General features: G+C 38.5%; 1 protein-coding gene across 28 annotated transcripts in view; it reads right to left on the minus strand.

Annotated features, from left to right (window-relative positions):
• Positions 1–6,668: 6,668 nt before the first annotated feature.
• Positions 6,669–26,274, minus strand: part of EIF4G3 (eukaryotic translation initiation factor 4 gamma 3) — a 351,983-nt gene continuing 332,377 nt past the window's right edge. For 21 of the 28 annotated variants that reach the window (XM_059135850.1, XM_059135849.1, XM_059135848.1 and 18 more), the window contains 4 exons: positions 17,581–17,727; positions 11,859–11,940; positions 9,625–9,789; positions 6,669–7,294 (listed from right to left, as the gene is read on the minus strand). In XM_059135850.1, coding sequence (XP_058991833.1) covers positions 7,113–7,294; positions 9,625–9,789; positions 11,859–11,940; positions 17,581–17,727 — 576 coding nt within the window. In that variant the 3' untranslated portion in view covers positions 6,669–7,112. The remainder of the gene's footprint in view (positions 7,295–9,624; positions 9,790–11,858; positions 11,941–17,580; positions 17,728–26,274) is intronic. The other 7 variants (XM_059135860.1, XM_059135859.1, XM_059135857.1 and 4 more) reach the window with 1 other exon arrangement.

Here is a 26,274-nt window from a genome sequence, read left to right on the forward strand (position 1 = left end):
CTAGGTGGTAATTGGTTTAGAGAACCTTGATATTAATGTTTTTTAAAAAAATTTTTTAAAAAAATTATTTATTTGACAGCGATCACAGGTAGGCGGAGAGGCAGGCAGAGAGAGAGAGGAGGAAGCAGGCTCCCTGCTGAGCAGAGAGCCCAATGCAGGGCTCAATCCCAGAACTGAAATCATGACCTGAGCTGAAGGCAGAGGCTTCACCCACTGAGCCACCCAGGTGCCCGGATATTCTTAACTTCTTTAAAATGTTTAATATCCTGTTATCAAGACTTTGTTAAGCATGGTCAGCAGGGATTCTGGATGTGCTCATAGGGTTGGTGTGAGTGAACCATTCTAGGGAGGACAGTGAAGCCCACAGGAGTGGAGTGGTCAAGTGACCGGGAAAGAGCAGCAGCACAGACCACCAATCTCCCACCCGTCAGGACCTCGTCTCCGCTTCAGCATACAACTTCCTCCCGTGTAGAAACTCCTGCTATCCACCTGATAACATTGTTATTCCCCAGTGGTTCTTCTGATGCCCAGTTTAACTCTTTCATGTCTCCTAATAGATGCATTTAAGATTTATATTTACTTCAAAATACTATTTAAGGGGGTGCTTGGGTGGCTCAGTCATTGTAGCATCTGACTCTTGATTTCGGCTCAGGTTATGATCTCAGGGTTGTGAGATCCAGCTCCCCCCATGTGTGGAGTCTGCTTGAGAGTCTCTCCCCCTGCCCCACCATTGACGCTCTCTAATAAATCTATTTTTAGAGGGTTTTAGTTTTTAAAAGATTTTATTTTTTTGAGAGAGAGAGCATGAGAGGGGAGAGGGTCAGAGAGAGAAACAGACTTCCCGCTGAGCAAGGAGCCCAATGTGGGACTCAATCCTGGGGCTCCAGGATCATGACCTGAGCAGTCGCCTAACCGAGCCACCTAGATGCCCCTCATATAAATAAAATCTTAAAAAACCCCAACAACAACAAAAACTATTTTAGCTGCAGTGTCACACAAGTTTTGATATGCAGTACTTACATTGTCTGTTAACTTCTAGTTATCTAACAATTTCCCTTATTATTTAACTAGTCACCCAGGTAACATTTTAATATTGCATTGTATCATCACTTGGTAAACTGAATAATCCTAGCTAATGAGGAAAGAAAATAAAGGGATAGTTCCAATCTTTTTTCTTGTTATGTAGAACGAGGAAAAGAATGATTGGAATATCTATATAGTTGTGTGTTCTAGAAACCAGAGGTATATCAAAAATGAAGCAATATTTTCTACAAGTCATTGGTGTTCCTTTGAAAGTGGCTTACTCACCTGGCAAGATCTTATCTTCAGTAAGAAAAATGGAATTTAAAGTGCTGGCAGACGTAGATGCAGACACACTCCAGGAATAATGAGCTCACCCAGTGGTCTGATTTTGGTGTCTCAACATTTTTCTAAAGGAAAGCAAGTCTCCTTAAAACGGCTGATCGTAAGGCTAGGGCAGGGAAAATACAAGATATGCCAGTAACAGGGCACCTGGGTGGTTCAGTGGGTTAAGCCTCTGCCTTCTGCTCAGGTCATGATCTAAGGGTCCTGGTATAGAGCCCTGCATCAGGCTTTCTGCTCGACAGGGAGCCTGCTTCCCCCTCTCTCTGCCTGCCCACTTGTGATCTCTCTGTCAAACAAGTAAATAAAGTCATTAAAGAAAAAAAAAAAAAAAAAGATTTGTGAGTAGCATCTTATAATGTCACAAAGTAAGTGCTCTAGAAGGAGAAGTTTGAAGGAATGTCAAGGGGTTACATGAATGAACTTGAAAGAGCTCCCAAGGCCGAAGCTGGAAATCTGGGCAACACAACCATGTTCTATTGGGTTACAACTCAAAGTATAAAATAAATATATAGGAGTCTGTAGTGATTTACTTATTTACACATATACACAACCAAATAAAGAAATGAGGAGACAAATCTTCCTTGCAGGAGGATTCCAAGTAAGTTTAGAGACTCCTCACTCAAGGAAAGAAGTGGAGCTTAATTCTCTCTTCCCTCCTCCAATGTAGGTTGGACTTAGTGACTAGATTCCAAATAGACCAGAATAAGAAAGGGAAAAGGGAAAAAAGGAAAGTACCTTGAGTGGAGACCCTAAACCCTGTAGTCAAGGTTAAACACCAGTGATGTCATTCATGGGAATCCTATTCCCCCTGATATGGTAAGGGCACTTCACTTACATGGTATTTTAACTTCAAACCCGTAACTTCAGTTTAGGTATGAGAAAAACACCAGACAAAACAAATCAAAGGACAGTCTACAAAATACCTCACTAGTACTTCTCAGAGGTCATGAGAAAAAAGTAAAGATGAAAAAACTATCAAAAGGCCAGAGGACAGTAAGGGTATGTGATCACTAAATGCGATGTGGTATCCTGAATTTCACCACAGACTAGGAAAAGGGCATTAGGAAAACTCAAATAAAGACTGGAGTTTGGGACACCGGGCTGTTGGTAGAACATGGGACTCTTGAACTTCGCATCATGAATTCAAGCCCCATGTTGGTCTTAAAGTTTACTTTAAAAAAAAAAAAAAGTTTAGTGTTTTTTTGAAGTTTAGTTAATAGCAATGCACGAATGACAAATGTTGTATAGTAATGATAATCGTATTAGTGGTAACTGAATGAGGGGTATATGGAAATCTGTGTAAACCTGAACCTTTTCTGTAAGTCTGAAATTATTTCAAAATAAAGCATTTATTTAAAAAATTTGTCATATGATTGTCTTGGCTTTTTTCTTTGATATTTCTTTGATATGTAAATCATTTTGTGACTTGCTAATAAAAAAAATTGTCTTTCTTCTTTTTTTTGGGGGGGGGGTAGTCCCAACACTGAATGATTATTTTTCCCCTCTTAGGGATACGTGTAATATTTGAAGCTGGTGAGCACATGGTGTCTCTCTCCCTAAACTACTGGAGGATATGGAGACTTATAGCTCAAGCTTAAAGGTGACTGAAAGCGATCTTCTATAAGACTAATGAACTGGGACTAACTGGTGGTAGAGGTTCTGCCTCAATGCATTTTTATTCCTTACTGAGCAATTTTACTCTCAAGACAAGCAGTCTTAGCTGTTCAAACCTCAGACTCCAAGTCTTAACTTTTTTTTTTTAAGCATCTTAACTTTTATAGAGTACACTGTAGTAGCCTTTAATTCACACAGGAATTTCAATCCTGAAGAAAACTACTCAAGTAGCAATAAATGAGAAGTTAAAAAGACCAGATCCTCGGTGCCAGTGCTAGGATGTCAGCCATCTGTGGTCATATACTTCAAGTCCACAGGGTGACAAAAGGAGTCTCAGGAACTTATTTAGAATTAAATATGCTGCCAATTATATGAAAATAAGTGACAGAGAACAAAGCTAAATCAAAAGGCAGGGAAAAACCTGGGTCTGACCCCTGCAGTCAGGTCCCTCACACTGTAAACACCTGTGAGATTTGAACATTTGCTGAATGTTGTAGGTCAAAACAAAAAGCAATGGAATGCAGGATTTCAGTTATGTGCAATGTCCCCAATAAGCAAATTCATCTGAACAAAAAGTAGATTAGTGGTTCCCAGAGGCTGAGGAGAGTAGAGAATGAGGAAAGCCTGTTAAAGGATATAGGGTTTCTTTCTGGCATGATTAAAGTGTCCTCAAATTACACAGAGGTGATGGTTCCACAACTGTGACTGTACTAGAACCACTGAACCGCGTACTCCAAGAGGGTGAATTTTACGTTACAGGAACTGTTTCGGGAAGAGAAAAAGGAATGCAAACAAAGACGAAAGCAATGCAACATGTTCTTCTCCACAAAATGGGGAATAATGGAGTTCATAAGTGCTAACGGCATGGTCAAAATGGAACATCTGAATCCCTACACTTTTTTTTTTTTTTTTTTGTAAAGAACAAAACCTGAGTAATGAAAACACAGAATTAGATCCAATAGCCTAAGACAATTTTTTCTACCTTACAATCCACTGGACTTGAATAGACCCATTTGAAACAAAAAGATATGTCAAACCCCCAGAACTGTAACTTGTTTGGAGAGTGGTTCTAGAACAGAGAAAATGGTCTTTGGATATAATTATTGTAACTCATCTAGAATGCATTCTGAAATATGAAAATAAGACAAAAACCAACCAAAGATCTGTCAGGGTAAAGAGGGCAGACATTTCTTAGTGGGATAGGATGTTGATGAAACATGTGTAAACCTCTAGCACCTTTTTTTTTTTTTTTTTTGCATGAAGAACATGAGGTCCATGAGAGGAGAGACTGTTTTATTCACAGTTATATTCCCTGCACTTAGTACACAGTAGATGCTCAGTAAATATTTGCTGAACAAATCAAGTTTATGATGCAGCTCTGAACTGGCTTGTTCATCTATGCAAGGATCTAAAATGAGTTTATTTTGGAAACTGGCATCTTGTTCTTTTGCTAGAAAAAGATTCTCCTTTAACTTACTGAATAGCTATACGTTAACTAGTTTGAATACAGGCACAAACAACCTGAATTAATGAATTAAACTTAAATTAATGAACTTGTTCCGAAAGTTAAAAAAGGTGAAACAGCTTTTGCAAAAACTTGAAGGAGTAGAGGCCTGTCATTGCTGGCCATGTCACCGATTACTCTACAGCAAAAACCACCAAACCCTGCCTTCCAGTAAGAACACTGCAAAGAGTGTAGGAACCATGATGATGCTTTGTAGTACAGCTGGTATTAGCAGGGATCAGTTATTCCACTTGGCTCTTATTTTGCCATTAGTTAACAACCCTTCTCCCCGTAAGTAAAACTCTGTGTTTATGTAGAGCAGTAAGAGAACAAAAAATATTACTCTGTAGTCAGTTTTCATCACACCTCATGTTTTAGGTGAGATTTCAAACATTAGTTGCTATTGTACAGAAGCATATTCAACTCTAGAATTTTTTTTTCAAAAATAATATTCTCTTTCCTCCATTCCTGACACTTGTCCAAGTCAAAAATAGTGATCAACTGGCCCTCACTACCACCTGAAGGCCAGAGCCCTGCAAGCAACAGCCACTGATTTCCAAGAGGCAGTCACCACCCTGCTTTCCTCAAACTGGCCCCCTATACCCCGTGAGTGCTGCCAACACCTAAAAAGACCTACATCACTCAGGAGAGTCCTGGATCAGAATCCTCTGTACTTATTAAAACTCAGTATATCATAGATTCATGTTACTTCTTCCGACTGAGAGATTCCATGCAGAGCCCACAGCCAGACTCTGAAACAGCTTTTCATTTTTTATGACAGATGCTGTCACATGTCTGTTACAAGACTTCCAGGACTTGGTTCTTCGAGAACAGCTTTCCACCACCGTGGAATCAGTTCTGTGGACTCACGTAGCAGGATCCTGTATTGTGTTCAACTACACTCTGAAGAAAAACATTTTATTGCTATGGAAAATCTTGTTCTTGTGCTTCACAAGTCTTGCCAAGTCTCTTAATGTGGATATTTCTTCAGAGATGGAAGCCAGAAGAACTCTTTGGTTATACAGATAGAAAATGCAAAGACTGTTTATTTGGGAGCAGCCCTGGCTTTCTTCGTAAATACATTTTGTAGGGGGATGGCCTACAAACAATTGAAATGAAAAACCATCTGTAGAGACTGCAATTTCATAAAAGAAAAAACAAAAAAGCACAGTGTTCCAGTATCTGTAGGAGAAACAGGCTTAAAACACAGTTGGTTTTATACTCACCAGACTGGCTTGAGTGAAGTTGAAGTTGGGAATAATGTGATTGTCACATATGGTATTGGTTTGGTTTTAAATCCCATACCCACTTTTAAAAGGCATAATTTAGCTTTGGTTTCTTTCATTCTTTAGAAGACATATTTGGGTTTCTTAAGCATCAGAGGTAATTGATGACTTAAAATTAGTGGTAGTGGTAGTTTCAAAATGGATTAGTTTCCCTACTCCTACTACACACAAGGGAACATTATTTAAAAACTTGCCCTTAGGTTTGCTCCCATCCTGAATGCATTTCTAGCTGAAGTTGGAAAGAAGGTTCCTCTGGACTTCCCAAGGGGCTCTCCCACCCAAATACAAGTTCCCTCCCTACCCACAAAGTAGCTTGCCCTCTTCCGACTATAGACAGACAGACAGACAGACAGACACACACACACACACACACACACACACACACACACCCCTCAGGAGTGATCTGGATTAGACAACAAATAGCCAGACAGCACCTCCCAGAGATGGGCGCACATGCAGCAGCTGTCAAAAGGAGAAGTCATTTTACTTTCTTTTAAACTTGCAATGTTTGTCTTTATTTTGTTCTTTATATTTTGAAAGTGAAAAGAAATAGTATTGAGTCAATTTTTGTTTTTTTTTTTTAAATATTTGTTCTATGTATTTACAAGCCTTAAAGTTGCTCTAAAGATTTCAAAAGTATTAAGAGTACTTTTCGCAGGGTAGCACTTTTTTTAAAATTTTTTAAACAATTCTTGGAGTTCTCTGGTCCACAGCATTTCCTTCTGTTCCAAGGTTATGTATGTTTTGATTACTATTGTGATATTTTTTTAAATTTTCTGAAGCAAGCTGAGAGGCAGGCAGAAAGATTTGATGCCAAAAAAAAAAAATCTTTCTTACCTTGTTCACCCCAAACCTTCTTAAATGTGGACTAACTACTATGCTTTAAAACAAACGTGAGGTGCATCTGAAGGGGAGGGAAATTTATTTCTCTGCTTTTCTATTATACAAGTTGTTTACAGAAACTGCAAATTAAAAAATTACACTGGCATTTGCAGTCCTTAAAATAAATTAAAAGTTCTCAACTTTTTTTTTTCTGCTAAACAGATGTGTTTTTTTAAAGTATGAGTCCTTGTTTAAAAAGAAAAGATTAAAACAGAAAATATTTTCTATAAATAATACATGTATTTTGGTTTTAGTGCTCCCGCCCTCAGGTTTGAAGTTTACTTTTTTCCAGTACCTTTTTCCTCCATGATCACCTTTTTTCTCTTTCCCCTCTCCCACTCGTGCACACGTGGGGATTTCTGCGAGAATTGGCCTTGCTGCACTGTGATTGGCGAAGACGTGAAACTTTTTAAAAAAATACTTAAATTGTTTCTTTTGTTTCGTTTTGTGTATTTGAAGCTTTAGTTATCCTCAGACTCCTCTTCTGCTTCCCGCAGCCACGTGAAGAACGCTGTGACAGATTTCAGAGCCACACCCTTCCCATTCTGCTCTGCAGGGTCCTTGCTGCTCTCCCATTTGTAGAAGGCATCCTCGGAGATCACCTCCTCATCATATAGGCAATCAAAAAACATCCGTAGCAAATCTGTAAGGACGTAAAATACACCATCAGTTCTGGGCGCTGTAGTTGTAATGGAGAGACTGTATTTCCAAGGAATGAATGAATGAATGCACATGAATCCCCCTAGAGAAGAATATCCCTAACAATTTATCATACTCCCTCTTTATAGTATAATAGCAAAATAACTAGTCTAAAGAAAAGGAAAGGGGCACCTGGGTGGCTCAGTGGGTTAAGCCTCTGCCTTCCACTCAGGTTGTGATCTCAGGGTCCTGAGATCGAGCCCCACATAGGGCTCTCTGCTCGGTGGGGAGCCTGCTTCCCTGCCTCTCTCTGCCTGCCTCTCTGCCTACTTGTGATCTTTCTCTGTCAAATAAATAAATCTTTTAAAAAAATAAAGAACAGTAAAAAGATTCAAGCAATCTAAATTATTTTTATTGCTACTATTTTGATCAATCTGAACTATTTTCTCATAGTGCTGAGTTGTTGGATATTATGTAGTTCTCAAACTACACACTATAAAAATTAAATACAAGAATAACTTTATTTTCTTCTTTATGCATCCTAGACTGGTTGAAATTTTACAATGAAAATATATACTTCTTAAAAATCTTGGAAGAAAAAGACAGAAGGTACTTTTCTCTAATGTTGCTTTCAAATTGGAAAGAGTAATAATTTATATGGAAAATGTGGGTAAAAACTATCTCCGCTGGATTTTATCCAGAGGAAAAAAAAAGCCTGCTGTTTTCAATGCCCTGATGATCTGGGCAAATTTAATTTTCTGTTTTGCTCCCATAGTGGAAACTTAGCTTATGTTATTGTTCAAAAAGAGAAAAAGTTGGTAAAGTTATATATTCTTATTTTTTAATCCCTTCATTACAGGCTCTTAAGTTCATTTAAAGTCAGCCTCCATTCATATGAGTGAAGGGAAGCAACAGAATCAACAATAAATGATAATAAATATTAGGCTTAGAATGAGTCATTATTAAAACTTTTCTTTGGATTTATCTTTGTAATTTTATTAGTTAAGCTAAATTGAAATCACTTCATTCTCTAAACCTTGGTTGGCCTATGGGGAAATGGAAACAAGTGGTTAAAGATTCTACTGATGGCGGGGCACCTAGGTGGCTCAGTGGGTTAAAGCCGCTGCCTTCGGCTCGGGTCATGGTCTCAGGGTCCTGGGATCGAGTCCCATATCGGGCTCTCTGCTCATCGGGGAGCCTGCTTCCCTCTCTCTCTCTCTCTCTCTGCCTGCCTCTCTGCCTACTTGTGATCTCTCTCTGTCAAATAAATAAATAAAATCTTTAAAAAAAAAAAAAAGATTCTACTGATGGTAAATCTAGAATTAAACATCTCTCCAGGGATTATCAAAGCTGATAATTATGGGAGATACTTTAATGTGACTGGTTGAGCACATAGCATCAATTTCATCTCTTGAAAAGTAAATGAGTCCTCATCCTTATAAGAACAGAAAAGGGAAGTCATGATGTTAAATGACCCTCCAAAGGTCTTGAGAAAGAGAAAACAAAGTCAGTTAATTCTCTGATTCAGACTTAAATGTCTCCTCAGTTACAGCCTGAGGATGGATTGTTTCGATCTTTTCCTTTATCTCCCAGGGGGATTCATCAGCACTATCAAGGAAGGAAAGCCCAGCAGCAGATACAACCTAAGGAAGTACCAAAGAGCTACTTCAATGTCATCTTTGATATTGCCCTCTACTTTCACAAGTTTCAACTGAATTTTCAAGACTTAATATAATTCAGTTAATTGACCGGTATCACTAAGACTTGGGTGGTCCAGGTTACCTTATTTGTCTGGTTAGCAAAGAATTCATCATAACCCTGAAGTGAAAATTAGTCTAAAACACCTTGATGTCTCTGTTGGGTGTCTGAGGATTCTGAAGAGTACCATCCTCTTTAATTACTAAAACCTGTGTCAAAGAAGGTAAAAGACTGTAATGCATGTATGCTATTACCAGGATGGTCTGCATTATCCAAAAGTGTAGCCACTATCCATGTGAGTTATTTACATTTAAATTAAATAGTTTAAAATTAAGCTCCTTAGTCACAATAGTCACATTCACAGTGCTCAAGTGAATATACTGTACCATACTGCACGGTACAGATATATTCCCATCAGTTAGGCAGACTTGCCCTACAATGAGGATTAAATCTCTAATACAAACTAGTTTTATTACTGTTTTCTCACAAAAGTACAATAAAAATTCAGGTTTATTCAAGTTGTTGGTTATCTGAATTTTTGTTAGTAGTGATTATTTTATTATTTACTATTCAAAACCCATCAAAGCATCATAAATCTTCCCCACTGGTTGCATTAATTTTAAGAGATAAACTTACTGGCAGGTTGATCAAGTTTTACTATTGATGCCTGTAGTGCATAAAGTGCTTGCAGTTCCTTCTCTGTATCTGAGTCTAGGTACTTGAGTAAGATCGGCACTCTCTGCTTGATAACAGCAGTGTCCACTCGGAAGGTAGAACAGTCGGCTACAGGTGATACAAGAGCTAAATGTTACATTTAAGGAGTTAATACGCAGCCCTTTCAAATTTTCTGAGTTGATAAGACGCGACTACAAGGAAAGTGGAAGCAAGGGGGTCCAAGGAAAAGATTTTGAAATCTAAAATATTGTGAATTTATTAATGGGATATTCTTCCTGAAATAGTAAAAATACTTGGAGGAGGAATGTATTTTGAGTGCTGGGTTCCCTCAAAACAAGTGTACCAAATTCGTTATCTTTAATCATAATGAAACATGGACAGTGGTTTTGTGACATTCCAAACTACAAAAGAAACATTAAAAAGAAATTAAAGTGATAGTTCATGCTAATCTTTTCAGAAGGGTAAAACAGAACCATGTTATTGTTACTAGGAGGGTGAGTGAGGACCAGCTCCAACAGTGGCAAACAACATATACAATCTAAGCCTTCTGGAGTAAAGGCACAGTAAAAAGAGGCTGAGGAAATCATCCTCAACGCCAAGAAGCATGAGGTTTTATTTCTTCTGTAAGTTAGCACTGTGACACAACCTTGTTTTTTAAAGCAGGTTTTATACTTTCCAACTGTGATTTTTATTTTTTAAAATATTTACTTTGAAAGAGCATGTGAGTGAGCACGGTGTGGGGGAGGAGGGGCAGAGGGAGAGAGACAGAATCTCCAGCAAACTCCCTACTCCCTACTGAGCAAGGAGCCCAATACAGGGTTCAATCTCATGACCCTGAGATTATGATCTGAACTGAAATCAAGAGTTGGTCACTTGACCAAGCCACCATGCACCCTTAAATTGTGATTTTGAAACACCAGCCTTATGGAGAGCCTGCATGGCTCAGTCAATTGAGTGTTCAACTCTTGATTTCAGCTCAGGTCATGATCTCAGGGTCATGAGATCAAGCCCTGCATTGGGCTCTGTGCTCAGCATGTCCCTCTCCCTCTGCCTTTCCCCCCTGCTTGCTCTTGCTCACTCTCTCTAAAATAAATAAATAAATCTTTAAACACAAAAACAAATAAACTCCAGAAAACCCCCAAATACCAGTCTTACAGTTCCATAGATAGTAAAAATGACTTATGACATTTTTTATAAAGACTTTCTATTACCAGCTTGTTATTAATCTCATTAAAGACCTAACACTGAATATTCTACAGAAAATCTTAAAATATAATTCTGAAGCTATCTTCTAAAATGATGACAGACCTGAAATTCTGAACAACTTTTGAACTGACAGGATTTTCTTCCCCATTGCAGGAACAGAAATGTGAATTTCTACCTGAGGCTAGGTGCATGATCTCATTCAAAACTGTTAAATACTACACGCAGCTGACGCAAGCAGGGTTTGTACCCGCCCTAACCCTATCCACCTATGTGATTAGCATTCAGTGACACTGTCGTATTATCTAAGATCAACATAAAGCAAAAGAAACAATTGTTTTCTTTCCTCATATATGTTTTTATATAAAATGGCTTCTCTCTTGAGATGAGAAGTCCTTCTTGATTCTAGGTTAAGAATATTCAATCCAGGGGTGCCTGGGTGGCTCAGTGGGTTAAAGCCTCTGCCTTCAGCTTAGGTCATGATCCCAGAGTCTTGGGACTGAGCCCCACATCTGGCACTCTCTCAGCGGGGAGCTGCTTCCCCCCCTTCTCTCTCTGCCTGCCTCTCTGCCTACTTGTGATCGCTGCCAAATAAATAAAATCTATTTAAAAAAAAATATATTCAACCCATTCATTATAACTCTTGAGTGGAAGACAGAGGAGGCTTCACGTACTTAAGGTGAAAGGTGAAGGTAAAACCACACCCAGCAGAATAGAAAACCACCCAAGCAGCATGCACTCACTTTCTTCCTGAACTAGAACACAAGGCACAGGGTAGCTGCTCAGATCTGGGCTTACTACAGGCACGGCAGCTCATTAGCCCCCTGCTCGTGACAGCCAGGCATTGGAGACAGAAACGGCACCCATTTGCACAAGAAAATGAGTTTCACAGGGCAAAATTTGAAGGCCATATAAACTCAGACCCATATCATCAGCAGTTAACATACCAGGGATTTCAGATGTTAAGAGCTGCCTTCAGAAATGTTACTTACCTATAATAGCTGCTTTACAAACGGCTGTCATTAAAGCTCTAAGGAATGTAGGTGAACTCATCTGGCTTTCATCTAGATTAGCCTGAAATCAAAAGTAAATGCAACAGTTAAAAAAACCCTTACATCTGAGAAATTATTTCTCTTAAAGCAGGTCTCATCTGGCACTAAGGACAGATGGGGTCACATTCAACATTCTTGTAAAAATTAATCTTGATTCACAGGCAGATACTTGGGCTACCACTGGTTCTGTCTGAAAATACTCTAAGTGGCAGCATTTAGTTTTCAGAGAGCTAACTGCTGCCTGTATTTTGCTCAATTATACAGTGTTATGCACCATATGCATTTGGAAGTACAACCATTTAAAAACATTTTCATCCTCAATAAATAACTTATATTCAGATGATCTCACTACAGTGTGTCTTAGAAACTACTTTTCTGAGTAGTGTGTAATGATTTTTAGATGTGCTAACACTGCTTTTTTCATCTTAACTTTAATGTGAACTAGAGATTAAACTCAAGCATTGTCTCAAATCTTTCAGGTGGTGGTGAGAAAAATGTTACTCTTTTCTAAGGATGGCAGAAAAAAATGTATTTAGAGATATATTTAGTACAGTAAATGGGCCTCAAATTTGTTTTAGTTTCTCTTAAGGTCTTATCTTCTTATCTTGCTATAAAATGCTATACTATGCCAGGGGCGCCTGGGTGACTCAGTGTGTTAAGCCTCTGCCTTCAGCTCAGGTCATGATCTCAGGGTCCTGAAATGGAGCTCAGCGGGGAGGCTGTTTCCCACCCCGTCCCCATGCCTGCCTCGCTGCCTACTTGTGATCTCTGTCAAATAAATGAATAAAATTTAAAAAAAAATCCTCAAAAAAAATTAAAACAAAAACAAAAACGCTGTACTATGCCAGATGAATAGCAAAACAGAAACAAAAGGAGACATTTTCTAGGCAGGTATTTATTTATTTATTTATTTATTTATTTTTTTTTTTTTTTAAAAGATTTATTTATTTATTTGACAGAGAGAGATCACAAGCAGGCAGAGAGGCAGGCAGAGAGAGAGAGGAGGAAGCAGGCTCCCTGCCGAGCAGAGAGCCCGATGCGGGACTCGATCCCAGGACCCTGAGATCATGACCTGAGCCGAAGGCAGCGGCTTAACCCACTGAGCCACCCAGGCGCCCTCTAGGCAGGTATTTAAAATACTTCTCAAAGTTTATGTTCCTTATGCCTGTGAACAGAATTAATGCTTTTCTCAGCTTCTTTTAATAGCACAGCATAGTATTTTCCGCTGGATCAGCCTTAAAACGACTGGCCAGGAAAAAACTTAGGATATCACTATAAACCTCTGTGTTAGAAATTAAGAATTTCAAAGACATTCAGAGATCATTTAAATGTTTATGAATATTAAAACTGACACAGATTAACTAGCAGCTCTCCCTCTGTTGAATATTTAACCTCAAACATCACTTGGTGAGAGCCAAGTTAAAAGGGGTTAACAAGTCAGATGGTCAGCTCTGCAGGATACTAGCAGCACTGCACATGGCGGGCTATGTTACAGTAAGAGGTTTCATTACCAATTTTTTCCAAAAGAACAGAAACATGTGGTGCCACTGCTAACCGTGAAGGATGGGAATGGTATGGGGGAAGAGACATATATAAAAGATTTGATGAAAAATGTGTTATAGCCAGTTACTGGTTTATACCTTGTAAACAAACAAACTTTATTTAGACTGAAGCCAGGCTGGTCTAGGCCCAGAAATTACTTTTGCAAAGTCTGAACAATTATTTTTGAAGAAATTTGGTTCAACAATATTTTAAAAATAGGTTGACAGAGAGCTATTTCAAGTACTGAATATCATCTGAAATTCCCAAATACTTCAGAAAAAAATTAAAAAATGAGCTAAAAAGAATTAGATAATCAATACCACTTTCAAGCCATTTGACTGCTTCTTATAAAGAAACAAACTGCAGGGGTGCCTGGGTGGCTCAGTAGGTTAAAGCCTCTGCCTTCAGCTCAGGTCATGATCCTGGGGTCCTGGAATCAAGCCCCACATGGGGCTCTCTGCTCAGCTTCCTCCTCTCTCTCTACCTGCCTCTCTGCCTACCTGTGATCTCTGTCTATCAAATAAATAAATAGAATCTTAAAAAAAAAAACTAACTGCATATTGCTTCTACCAAATAAAGCTAAACGTTGTAATTCTAATATTTAAAAATAGACTAGACACTGTAGATTTAAGCAAATATCTTTTTTTAAAAAGATTTTATTTCTTTATTTGAGAGAGCGAACGAGCACGCACAGAAGAGGCAGAGGGAGAAACATGCTCTTCACTGAGCAGGGAGCCTGATGTAGATAGGACTCGATCCCAGGACCCTGGAATCATGACCTGAGCTGAAGGGAGGCGCTTAACCGACTGAGCCACCCAAGTACCCCAGAGATTAAGCAAAGATCTTAACAAAAATGGGCCAGAACAAGAAGGCAGGTGGGTCTGCTGAATAAGCAAACTCAGATGTACATAATTCTGGTACCAGACACAGAGCAACAAATGTCTTCATGCACTATGAGCTCAGATACTATTACATTTTTGGGTTTTCTCTCCTTTTAAAAAAGTCATCTTTATTAGCATAATCTACATTGTGAAATTTACCCTTTATCTTCTCTGTGAGGAGAATAATTGTTGGTCTAGAATAGGCAGAATAAATAGTGATATAAAAAAAATGAAGCCCAACATTGATGAAGAGGTGAAAATAGCCTCATTTTGCAATATATGAGAACATAAAAGACCAAATGGCTGAAATGATGGTGATCTATGAAAAACCATGGCAAAAGAAAGTAACGTTAAATATGTAAACACTGACTGGATTTCTATTTTTTTTTTTTTTTTTTTAAAGATTTTATTTATTTATTTGACAGAGAGAGATCACAAATAGGCAGAGAGGCAGGCAGAGAGAGAGGAGGAAGCAGGCTCCCTGCTGAGCAGAGAGCCCGATGCGGGACTCAATCCCAGGACCCTGAGATCATGACCTGAGCCGAAGGCAGCGGCTTAACCCACTGAGCCACCCAGGCGCCCTGGATTTCTATTTTTTAAAAAAGATTTTATTTACCTGAGAGACAGAGTGTGAGAGAGACAGTGGGCACGAGCAGGCAGGAAGGGCAGGGAAAGAGGGAGCAGCAGACCCCTCACTGAGCAGGGAGCCTGAAGTGGGGCTCAGTTTCATTACCCTGGGGTCATGACTTGAGCCATAGGCAGCTGCTTAAAGGACTGAGACACCCAGCGGGGCCCCTGACTGGATTTTTTAAAAACAGAAAATAAGGCATGTCGATAACATACCAGAAAGGCTATGCTAACTCCTACAACAAATTACCACATAAATGACTTAAAAGTCTTAGAGAGGAAAGAGGTGGTTATGCCAAGAGGAGTAAGTCAGTACATGAAAAACAAGTGACGCTAAACTAACCTCCTTGCCTTTTCTGATTTGATTAGTATACAGTAGCTCAGATGGATATAAGTATATATCCCCTGGACTTCAGCAAGGCTTCTGACCAATTATGTAATGGCAGCTGTACCCTTGTGGGCAAGATGAAGAGATGAGATAGACAGTAAAATGATGTGAAATAATAAACAGATTAACAGCTGGAAGTGTCCATGGGGGTAGGGGTGGGATCTTGTTCCTAAAAGGATGCTAATTTGCCTCATTCACATATTTTACCCACAACTTGGATGAAGATAAAGTTGACATATTAATGAAATGCAAGGAAGACACAAAGTCAAAAAGATGGCAAGGAAATTTTATGATCAAAGTCAGAATCTAAAATGTCCTGATAGACAAAAACTTGTATCTAGTTTAAGAAGATGAACATAAGCAGAAATAATTTTTAAAAGCCCCATTCTGGTTCCCAAACTAAACACATTAATGTTGTAGGTGGTAGAGATGACTAAACAGTAGAGCATAGAAGAAAGGGTACTCTATGACTGAAAGAGCAATCTGAGTTCAGTGTGGTGAGCACAGAGTCCAAAACAAAAAACATGACAGCACTGCCTAACTCTACACTGTTGCATTACATCTGGCAATCATGTTCAATTTGCACATGTCACTTGTGAGAGTGATACTGAAAATCCAGGCTATGTTTGTATAAGGGTAACCAAACAAGAGTCTGGATATCAAGATTTTAAGAAAGGATGAGAGAACCTAGAGAGGGAGACAGGGATATAATGGCAAACTATTACAATTAATTAAAAGATTCCCAACTATGTGACAGGATAGATTTACTACCCTGAATAGACATGGAGGATAAAAGATTAAAAAAAAAAATTGTCAGAAGTTTCACTATTTCTCAATGCCTAAAGTAGACAAAGAATGAACAACCCAGGGGCGCCTGGGTGGCTCAGTGGGTTAAAGCATCTGCCTTCGGCTCGGGTCATGATCCCAGGGTTGAGCCCAGCATCGGGCTCTCTGCTCAGCAGGGAGCCTGCTTCCCCTTCTCTCTCTGCCTGCCTCTCTGCCTATTTGTGATCCCTGTCAAATAAATAAATATAATCTTAAAAAAAAAAAAAATGAATGAACAACCCATTACAAGGACTATAAAAAAGATTTATCCAAGAGGGAAAGGACCAGATTAGTCCTCCATGACTTTCTCTCAACTTGATTATATGATCCCATGGAAAAGGTATAAAATTTTCAGAAGGGAGATTTACTATGAAGATGAAAGATAACATAATTCAGAAAAATTACATACTGTTTATTAATTTCATCCAGAATGGGATTTAAAATGCAGGAAAATTTAGGAAAAACATGTATTTTTTCTAATGAAAGATTTTTATTTATTTATTTGGGGGGAGAGAGAGAGAGAGAAGGAGAACAGAGAGGGACGGCACACTCCTGCTGAGCAGAGAGCCTGACGTGGGACTGATCTCAGGACCCTGGGATCATGACCTGAGCTGAATGTATGTGCTTAACTGACTGAACCATGCAGGTGCCCCAAATATGTCTTTTTTTAATAGCAAAATGTAGGGTCTATCCTAAACTAATGATAGACCCAGGAAAATGGCTTCTGTTTGGAGTAGTTTTATTTGACCTTATAAAAAACTTTAAATCTTATAAAGATAAAAACAGTCTTATAGTTTCAAATACACATACATGAAAGAATAAGAAGTAACTTCATTAAGGTTAAATACTCCTATGAAGTGGAAGGGAAGATACAAGCATACTTTGTTTTATTGTTTATGTACTTCAGTGGTACTGTGTTTTTTACAAATTGAAAGTTTATGGCAACCCTGCATCGAGCAATTCTGTCAGCGCCATTTACCCAACAGTATTTGCTCACTTCTGTGTGTCACATCTGGATAATTCTCACAGTATTCTGAACTTTTTTTATTATTACTGTATTTGTTATAATGAACTGTGATCAGCGATTCTGACTCACTGAAAGCTCAGAGGATGGATGGGTAGCATTTTTTAGCAATAAAGTATTTTTCTTTAAGATTTTATGTACTTTTTTAGATATAATGCTATTACAGACTTAACAGACTACAGCATTATGTAAACATAACTTTCATATGCATTGAGAAAAAAAAATTAATTTTACTCGCTTTATTACAGTATTCGCTTTATTGTGGTCTGGAACCGAGCCCGCACTCTCTCTGAGGTGTGCCTGTACGTGAATGCAAGTGTTCCCACAAGAATTGTTCTTGCAGAGATACCAGGGAAGGTGACATAATCTCTATACCTCTACCCAGTCAAAGATCTGTTCATCATTCGCTTTGTCCTCGATAATGAGTTTCTCGAGTCGCTTATACAGCTCTTCAGCAGAGAGTTCTTTTTTTGAAAGTGCTTCAGAGGAACAGGAACTATCAGACTCTATAAAGTCCAACTTCTGAAACATAAAATGTTGTATATATTAACGTAAGTCAATATCAGTAACACCCTGAGAGGAAAACAAAGTTATGGGCAATGTTTTATTTTACATGGGTCAAAATGGTCAGCAGAAGCCATTTTTTACTTATAGTTCTGTAAAAGTCTCATTCTCCTACCTTTCTGAACATTTCTCCAACTTTTTATATTGTCTATCTCTGATTTTCCTTAAGAACAAAAAACCAACAAGACCCCTAGAATTACCTCTGTGGCTATGCTCACTCCAAATCATTCAGTTGTGCTCTTAGCAATGACATAGCTGCATGGCACAGCATGAATACTAACAGTACAATTTAAATCCTTCTGCAGCCTATCGTTTAGTATCAGTACTGGCACAGAAGAGGTGTCAAAATTCTAAATTTGGTAAAGTCCTTCAAATACCTCCTGACCATTCTGAATCCAAGTCAGAGAATGATGCTATATTATACAATTCCTGAACAACCAGTGTATTGTAGGGAGGACAACAAAAATGAAGGGTTTTATCAGTATTGCATGAAAGACCTTTTTCCCCACAAAAATCATTCAATTTCAAAGGACTGAATATTCTGGTACGGAGAAAGACTGTATATATGTAGTCACTGCACCAAATCACATCATCATGGCCTGTGTGGGTCCAACCCAATGCAGAAATGCCTTTGCATCAGCCTTGACAGCACCACCTGCACACACCTGCAGGCAGCGGGCATAGAGGGCCCCTGGGAAGCTCTGTGAACACACATACGGAGCTCTGCAGCCCTATTAGGAGCACTGGTTTCACCTCTCCTGTCCTGCTCTCACTTTGTTCTTAAATACTTTATAAGAGTTATCTGGCTTTTGCTTCACATCCATGACAATGACCCTGGACAGCCTAAAAACAAGTGTACATGCCTTCAAATTCTCCTAGAACACTGGCTCGCTCTATCACGTAAAGTCTTAAGGCCCCCACAAGTGGCAGCTTGACGGAGCACAGATATAAGGACTCTAGAGTCAGTGACGGGCGGTGGAGTTCAGGCATGATTCAGTTCTTCTTCTTCTTTTTTTTAAAGATTTTATTTATTTGAGAGAGAGAGAGAGATCGACCACAAGAAGGCAGAGAGGCAGGCAGAGAGAGGTTGGGAAAGAAGGCTCCCCACCAAGCAGAGAGCCCAATGCAGGGCTTAATCCCAGGACCCTGAGATCATGACCTGAGCTAACAGCAGAGGCTTAACCCACTGAACCACCCAGGCGCCCTGACTCACCTACTTCTAAAAGGAAGGCTTGTTCTAAGATGAGAAGACCACCACCAACCTCAACCTCAGCCAGTTCCAAGGGCTCAGGGCACTAAGAACGTGCACCCTGCTGGCACCAAAAGGGCTCTAGGACCATACACTTGGTAGAGCCACCCATTAACCTGGAAGGGAAAAGCCCTATACCAGCAGGACCATGCAGGCGCCCCAACAATTCTTTTGCAATAAAAGTATTTTGGGGGGTGGGTATGCCTGGGTAGCTCAGTGGGTTTAAGCCTCCACCTTTGGCTCAGGTCATGATTTCAGGGTCCTGGGAAGGAGCCCCGCATCAGGAATCTCTGCTCAGCGGGGGGGGGGGGGGGGGGGGGGGCGGCGGCTGCTTCCTGCTCCCTCTCTGCCTGCCTGTCTACTTGTGATCTCTCTCTCTCTGTCAAATAAATAAATAAAATCTTTAAAAATAAATAAATAAAAAGTATTTTGGGTGGTGGTTGCACAACATTGTTAATACACTGTCATTGAATTGTACATTTTAAAATGATTAACTGGATGTTACATGAATTTCACCTTAATTGTTAAAATACTTGAAAAAGTTTGATGATTTTTATGCCATTCTGACACATGTACATAAAATTATGATCACACACATATACTAAATATAAAAAAAGGAAATCATACCATAATTGTTCAATTTTTAGAGGAGTGGTTAAAAAAATCAAAATCATTGGTAATTTTCAAGGGTATAAGGCAATGTGATATAGAAGTATGCTTTACTCAGTGAAGTTTCACTATAAAAAAACCATAGGTTAAAATATTAAAGATTATTAGCACCAGCTTTACTCTAATACCTTTGGGGACTTTGATATATTCCTATACCTTCCCCAGATCTACAAAGGAAAAGCTACCTTGAATTCTGGGGGGCGGGGGGATTGTGTGGAGAAGGATTCATCCTACTGTTTTGATTGTCTTTACCATTTATGTAGCATTTTATTTTTTATCTTTTGTAAGAATTTATTTATTAACAACAATAAAATCAAACAAAGTATATTGCTCATTAATAAAATACGACATAAAAATTTGAAAATGAAAGCTAAAGGGAGTTGGTGCAGAGCTGTAAAGTTTGCAGTTGTCCCTGGAAAGAAACAATTGCTTCTCAGAACCCCTGTGTTTCTGCATAACTTATCTCATCTTTCTAGAGCCCAGAAGGCTGGGCTTCAAATTTGCGAATTGGTTCATCACTACCTCTTGCAGAACATACTAGGGTCCCCAGGAAAAAAGGCACTGAACCAAGTATTTTAGAAAAAAGCCAAAAGTCAGGATAGGAAGACCAGGTTTTCTAAAACCTCATTTTTCTAACTACCCTTTAAATATTTTTATTAGTAACAACAATATTCATAATTGATTACTTCTCTGTGCTCAGTGTTTCTTAAACTTTATTCTATTTAATCCCCATAAAAATTCCACAAGGTAGGTATTATTATCATTTCCTAGATGATGATCCTGAGGCTTAGAGAAATCAGGTAATTTGTTCAGTCACATGAAGTGATTCAAGGCTGGAACCTGAATCCAGGTTTATTTGAAACCCAGGTGCCATATAATTTCCTATTTCCGGATATATACCTAGAAATGGAACTGCTGGGTCATATGGCAATTCTGTGAGAAACCATCTTTATGTTTTATAAATTATATCTTTATATACTGTGTGCCTGTTTATACATATTTATAATTATTATTTTATGGATTTGCCTTTTAAAACATATAGGAAACAAAAAAGAGAAACCACAAACCACAACATAGTAATACTAGCTTTTATATTTACCTATGTGGTTACCTTAACCACCAGTGATCTTTATTTCTTCATATGACTTGAGGTTACTATCCAGTGCCCTTTTATTTCAGCCTGAAAGACTCACTTTAGCATTTCGCATAGGGCAGGTCTCCTGCTGACAAACTCACTTAGCTTTTAAATCTGGAAATGCTTCACTTCCTCTTCATTTTTTTCCCCCCCTCATTTTTTTTCCCCTCTTCATCTTTAAAGGAAATTTTGCCATATATAAAATTCCTGGTTTAAAGTTATTTAATTTCTTTTAAAAAATTTATTTTAAAAGATGGTATTTACCCATTTGAGAGAGAAAGAAGCACAAGCAGGGGTGGGGTAGCAGTGGGAGATGGAGGAGATACAAACTTCCCGCTGAGCATGGGGCCCAACTAGGGGCCTGATCCAAGGACTCTGGGATCATGACCTGAGCTGAGCTGAAGCCAAACATTTAATAGACTAAGCCATTCAGGTACCTCCGAAATTATTAAATTTATTAAACAGATCATCCCAGTATCTTTTGGCTGATGAAAAATTGGCTATTGATCTTATTGAGGATTCCTTGTACAGGCAAAGTCTCTTGGTTTTTAGCTGCTTTCAAGATTTCCGTCTTTGTCACTCAAAAGTTTCATGTAATACATCTCTGAGTAAATCTCATTCAGTTTATCTTGCTTAGAGTTCACTGAAATTTCTACACATGTAGATTCCTATCTTGGATCAAGTTTGGGATGTTTGTGGCTATTATGTCTTCAAATAATTTTTCTGCCCTGTCCTTTCTCTCTCTCTTCTCCCTTCTGGAACTCTCTAATGCCCATCATGCTTGATGGTGTCCTATAGGTCCCCAGGCACTGTTCATTTTTCTTGATTCATTTTTCTTTCTGCTCCGAAAATTGAGCAATTCTTTCAAAGGCTCCTTTATATGTTTAATGAATTAATTTTCCAATATGTATTATCATAAAGTTTATTTTAAAAAAAACACCAAAGTATGAGAATTTTTAAAAATTTAAAACACTCAGTGAGAGGCGCCTGGGTGGCTCAGTGGGTTAAGCCTCTGCCTTTGGCTCAAGTCATGATCTCAGGTCCTTGGATCAAGCCCCGAGTTGGGCTTTCTGCTCAGCAAGAGGCCTGCTTCCCCCCCACCCTCTGCCTGCCTCTCTGCCTACTTGTGATCTCTGTGTTAAATAAATAAATAAAATCTTAAAAAAAAAAAAAAAAAGCAAATTAGTGATACTCATAATTTCATATAACACCACCAGAAATTTCATTTCAAAAATTAAAGATGGATTTTTATGGCAGCAAATTACTGCCAATCAGTGACCCCCCTGACAGAGCAATTTCAACTACTTTATATTCAAATTTTTAGATTCTTTCTTCTGTCTGATCAAATTTATTGTTGCACCACTCTAGTTATTTTCTCATTTTAGTTATTCCAACTTTCAGTTCCAGAATTTCTATTTGGTTTGTTTTTATAATCTCTACCTCTTTATTGATATTGCCAGTTTGATCATACATCATTCTCTTGATTTCCTTTGGTTCTTTGTCCATGATTCTTTCAGCAATTTGAGCATATTTAAGGCAGTTAGTTTAAATTCCTTGTCTGGTATGTCCAACATTTGGGTTTCCTCAGGGATGTTTTCTGTCAATTTCTTTTTTCTTGTGAATGAGCCATATCTTCCTGTTTCTTTATATGCTTTGTAATTTTTTGTTGGCAATTAGATATCTTGAATATTGTAAGGTGTAACTCTGGATATCAGACTGTTGTAGTCAACTGTATATTGAAGTTAGACAAAGACTACCTTCCTTCCTGTGTGTGGGGTCATTATAGTCTATGACCCATTATCTCCCCACAAGGCCAGTGACCTTGCAGAGATTTCCGTGAATGCATGAAACCAATGAGAAAAGTGTGGGGTAGGGTGGAGTGGGGGTGAGTAGGACCACAGTCAAATGCATCTGGTTCTTTAAATTCTTTGACAGATACCATACAGGAAACCACTTTGGTGTAAGCAGTTAAAACAATGGCCAGGCCCTGCACTAGACCCTCAGTAAACTGCCAGGCAGATTAAAAGGCATAGTACCCGTCTTTGGAGGACAAGGTCTTCAGTTCTCAACCTGACACCAAAAAACTGCACCACCATCTCCCCAACTGTCTACCACAGAGCTAGGGGCTAATAGCTTCTATGCAAAATGCCAAGGTTACTGAAATTTACCAGATTCTTTTTTCACAAAGCTTTTCCCTGGTGTTGGTAGCACACTGATTAGACTCCACAATTCCAAAATAGCTCATTCTAACACATCTTGCTAGCTCAACAGTTGTTTCAGTGGAAGGAGTAATTCTGGAGCTGCTTACTCCTTCATCTTCCATACATCCACACAGTGATTTCTGAATGTTTTATTATGTTATCATAATATTCCCATGATAAAGGCTACCTGGTTGTGATGTATTAATCTTTTAATATAATGTTGGACTTCACCTGTGAAAATTTTGTTGAGAAATTTTCTGGGCATTTATTAAGAATATTGGTTTATAGTTCTTTTTTTTTTTTTTTTTTTTCATCTTGAAATGTGTTTGTCTGGTTTTATTACCAGAATAATGCTGGTCTTATAGAATGAGCTGGCAGAAATCTCTCTAATTTTCTGGAGGAACTGGTACAGAATTCTTTGCAGAATTAGTATTATTTCTCCTTCAGATGTCTGATAGAACTCAACAGTGAAAACACTAGGGCTTGAAGTTTTCTTTGTGGGAATGTTTTTAACTACCTCAGTGTAATAGATGCTCAGGTTATCTATTCTTGAGTTAGCTTTAGTGGTTTGTACCTTTCAAGAAATCTGTTCACTTCAACTAAACTGAGGTATTTACTGGCATAAAAATTATTCATAAGTTTCTCTGATCCATTATTATGTGCAGAAACTGTGTAACATCATCTCTCTCATTCCTTCTACTGGTAATTTGCACCTTCTTTTCGAATTTTGTTTTCTCTGATTAGTCTGGCTAGAGATTTAATGATTTTATTTTTTAAGAGGGCCAGCTTTTGACTTCACTGATTATTCTCTATTGTTTTTTACACTGATTTCCACTTTGATCTTTATTATTCCCTTTTTTTATATCCTTTGAACTTTATTTGTTCTTCTTTCTTCTCATTTCATAAGGCTGAAAATGAGATCACAGATCTGCAATCCCACTTCTGTTCTAAATACAGGTGTTTAGTGCTAACATTTTCACTCTGAGTACTGCTTGAGTTGCATCCCACAAATTTTGATGTGTTGTGTTTCTTCAATCAAATATTTCTTACTATCTTTTATGATTTCTTCTTCAAGCCATGGGTTATTTAGAAGTGTGTTGTGTCTAAATATATGTCACCCACATTCTTAAAGGTTAGTTTAGTTGGAGAGACAATTCTAGATTAACTAACTGATACTCTCTCAGCCCTTTGAGATTATTCCACCACCTTCTGTTTTTCACTGTTGCTAGTGCAAATTCTACTGTTTATTTGTAGGTATCATACTCCTTTATAACTGTTTTAAAAATCTTTTCTTTGTCTTTTGATATTACGCAGTTTCACTGAAATTTAGTTACCCTCCATAGTATATATGTGCTTTCTATATCTCAGCTCAGGAGAAGTCTCAGTCACAGTCTCTTCAAATATTGCCTCTTTTCCATTTACTCTGTTTTTCCTCCTGGGATTCCCATGAGACATTTGTTGGACTTTCTCATTCTATCCCCTAAATCTCATAACATCTCTTAGAAATCTACCATAGTTTCTTCATTTCTTTCAAATCTTCTCAGTCATTTTGACTAGTCTTTTCTTTTTTTTTTTTTTTTAAGATTTTATTTATTTATTTGACAGACAGAGATCACAAGCAGGCAGAGAGGCGGGCAGAGAGAGAGGAGGAAGCAGGCTCCCTGCTGAGCAGAGAGCCCGATGTGGGGCTCGATCCCAGGACTCTGAGATCATGACCTGAGCCGAAGGCAGTGGCTTAACCCACTGAGCCACCCAGGCGCCCGTTGACTAGTCTTTTCTTATTTGCTCATTTTTGTGAATTCCTCTTTTGTATATAGTATTATGTCATAATGCCAAGTGAGAATTCCATTATTTCTAGTCTTTGGGGTCTAAATCTACCATTATTATCTGTTCATTCTCACTCATGGCTGCTTGTTTCATTACAGGTTAAATGGGCTCTAAGTATTAATCCATGTATTTAGATAATGTTAATTTTTAGAAAATAATCAAGAGACCTAAGTTGAGAATGTTTTTTCCAAAAATAATTTTGGTTTGCTTCTTCTGGGAGCCAGGGTAATACTGAACTAGGACCATTTCGACTTCTTCCGAGATTTTTGGTAGCACTTACAGTGGCATTGAGCAACATGCCCTTCATGTGTGCTTATTGCTAAGGGTTCAGGTTTCATCTGTGGCTTTTTTCTTCACTTACTAGGTTAGTTCCTTAGCAATTACATTTACTTTCTATGAACCCAGCAATGCAAATAAATTACGCTTCATCTAGGCCTTTACCTTTTGGCAGGAGGGCTCTCCAGAGTATCTAGGAAGTTAATGTCCCCAGTAACCTAATGCAGTATCTTTATCCAGCACAACATACTTAATTTAAAATAATTTTCAGATTGCTTTATTTTCATTTTACCTGAGTGATTTTTTTCTACTTATTCATCATTTTGTTAGCTATCTTGGTTTTAATTTTCCTATACTTTAGGACTTGATTTGCAGGATAATTTTTTAAAAGATTTTATTTATTTGTCAGAGGGGGAGAGAGAGAGAGAGAGACAGTGAGCACACAAGCAGGGGGAGCAGCAAAGGAGAGGAAGAAGTAGGCTCCCCACTGAGAAAGGGGCCCAATGTCGGACTCAATCCCAGGACTCTGGGATTATGACCCGAGCCAAAGGCAGACACTTAACTGACTAAGCCAACCAGGCATCCCTTGCAGGATCATTTTGAGAGGGAGTTGTTTCCTTTCTCTGTCACTCTTCCTCATCTAATATTTTTATGATTGCCTCTATCTGATCCTCCACAATTCCTTAATGAGAACCAGAATATATTGATCACGAGGTCTTATACCTTGTTGTGGATTTCTGGATCAAGTTACCAAGCGGACAGCCTATCCAAGGTTTTGGCTCTATGACTGTGTCTATTTCCTTGCATTTATCTTTCTATGGAGTTCCGACTTGGTTTCATGCAGTAAGCCTATCCTCCAATTTTCTGCCCTGTAAGGGGCATACTAGTCCTCATTACCTCATAGAAATGATTTCTGCCTATCTCTACTGGTTTTTAGACCCAGAGCTCAGATGACTTATAGCTTTAGCCCTATAACCCCTGCTTTATTTATCAACTTCCTTTCTGGTTCATGGAGATACATAGCTTGTTTTCCGTGTATGGCTAAATCCTTTAAATTTTATTCTTTATCTATCATCTAATGAGTGAATAGCTGGAGTGGCCCTAAAGCATGGACTTAAAATGACATTTTGACCATGAATCTTATTTTG

The sequence above is a fragment of the Mustela lutreola genome, chromosome 10 (assembly GCF_030435805.1).
Source record: "Mustela lutreola isolate mMusLut2 chromosome 10, mMusLut2.pri, whole genome shotgun sequence".
In the NCBI taxonomy this organism is placed as follows: domain Eukaryota; kingdom Metazoa; phylum Chordata; class Mammalia; order Carnivora; family Mustelidae; genus Mustela; species Mustela lutreola.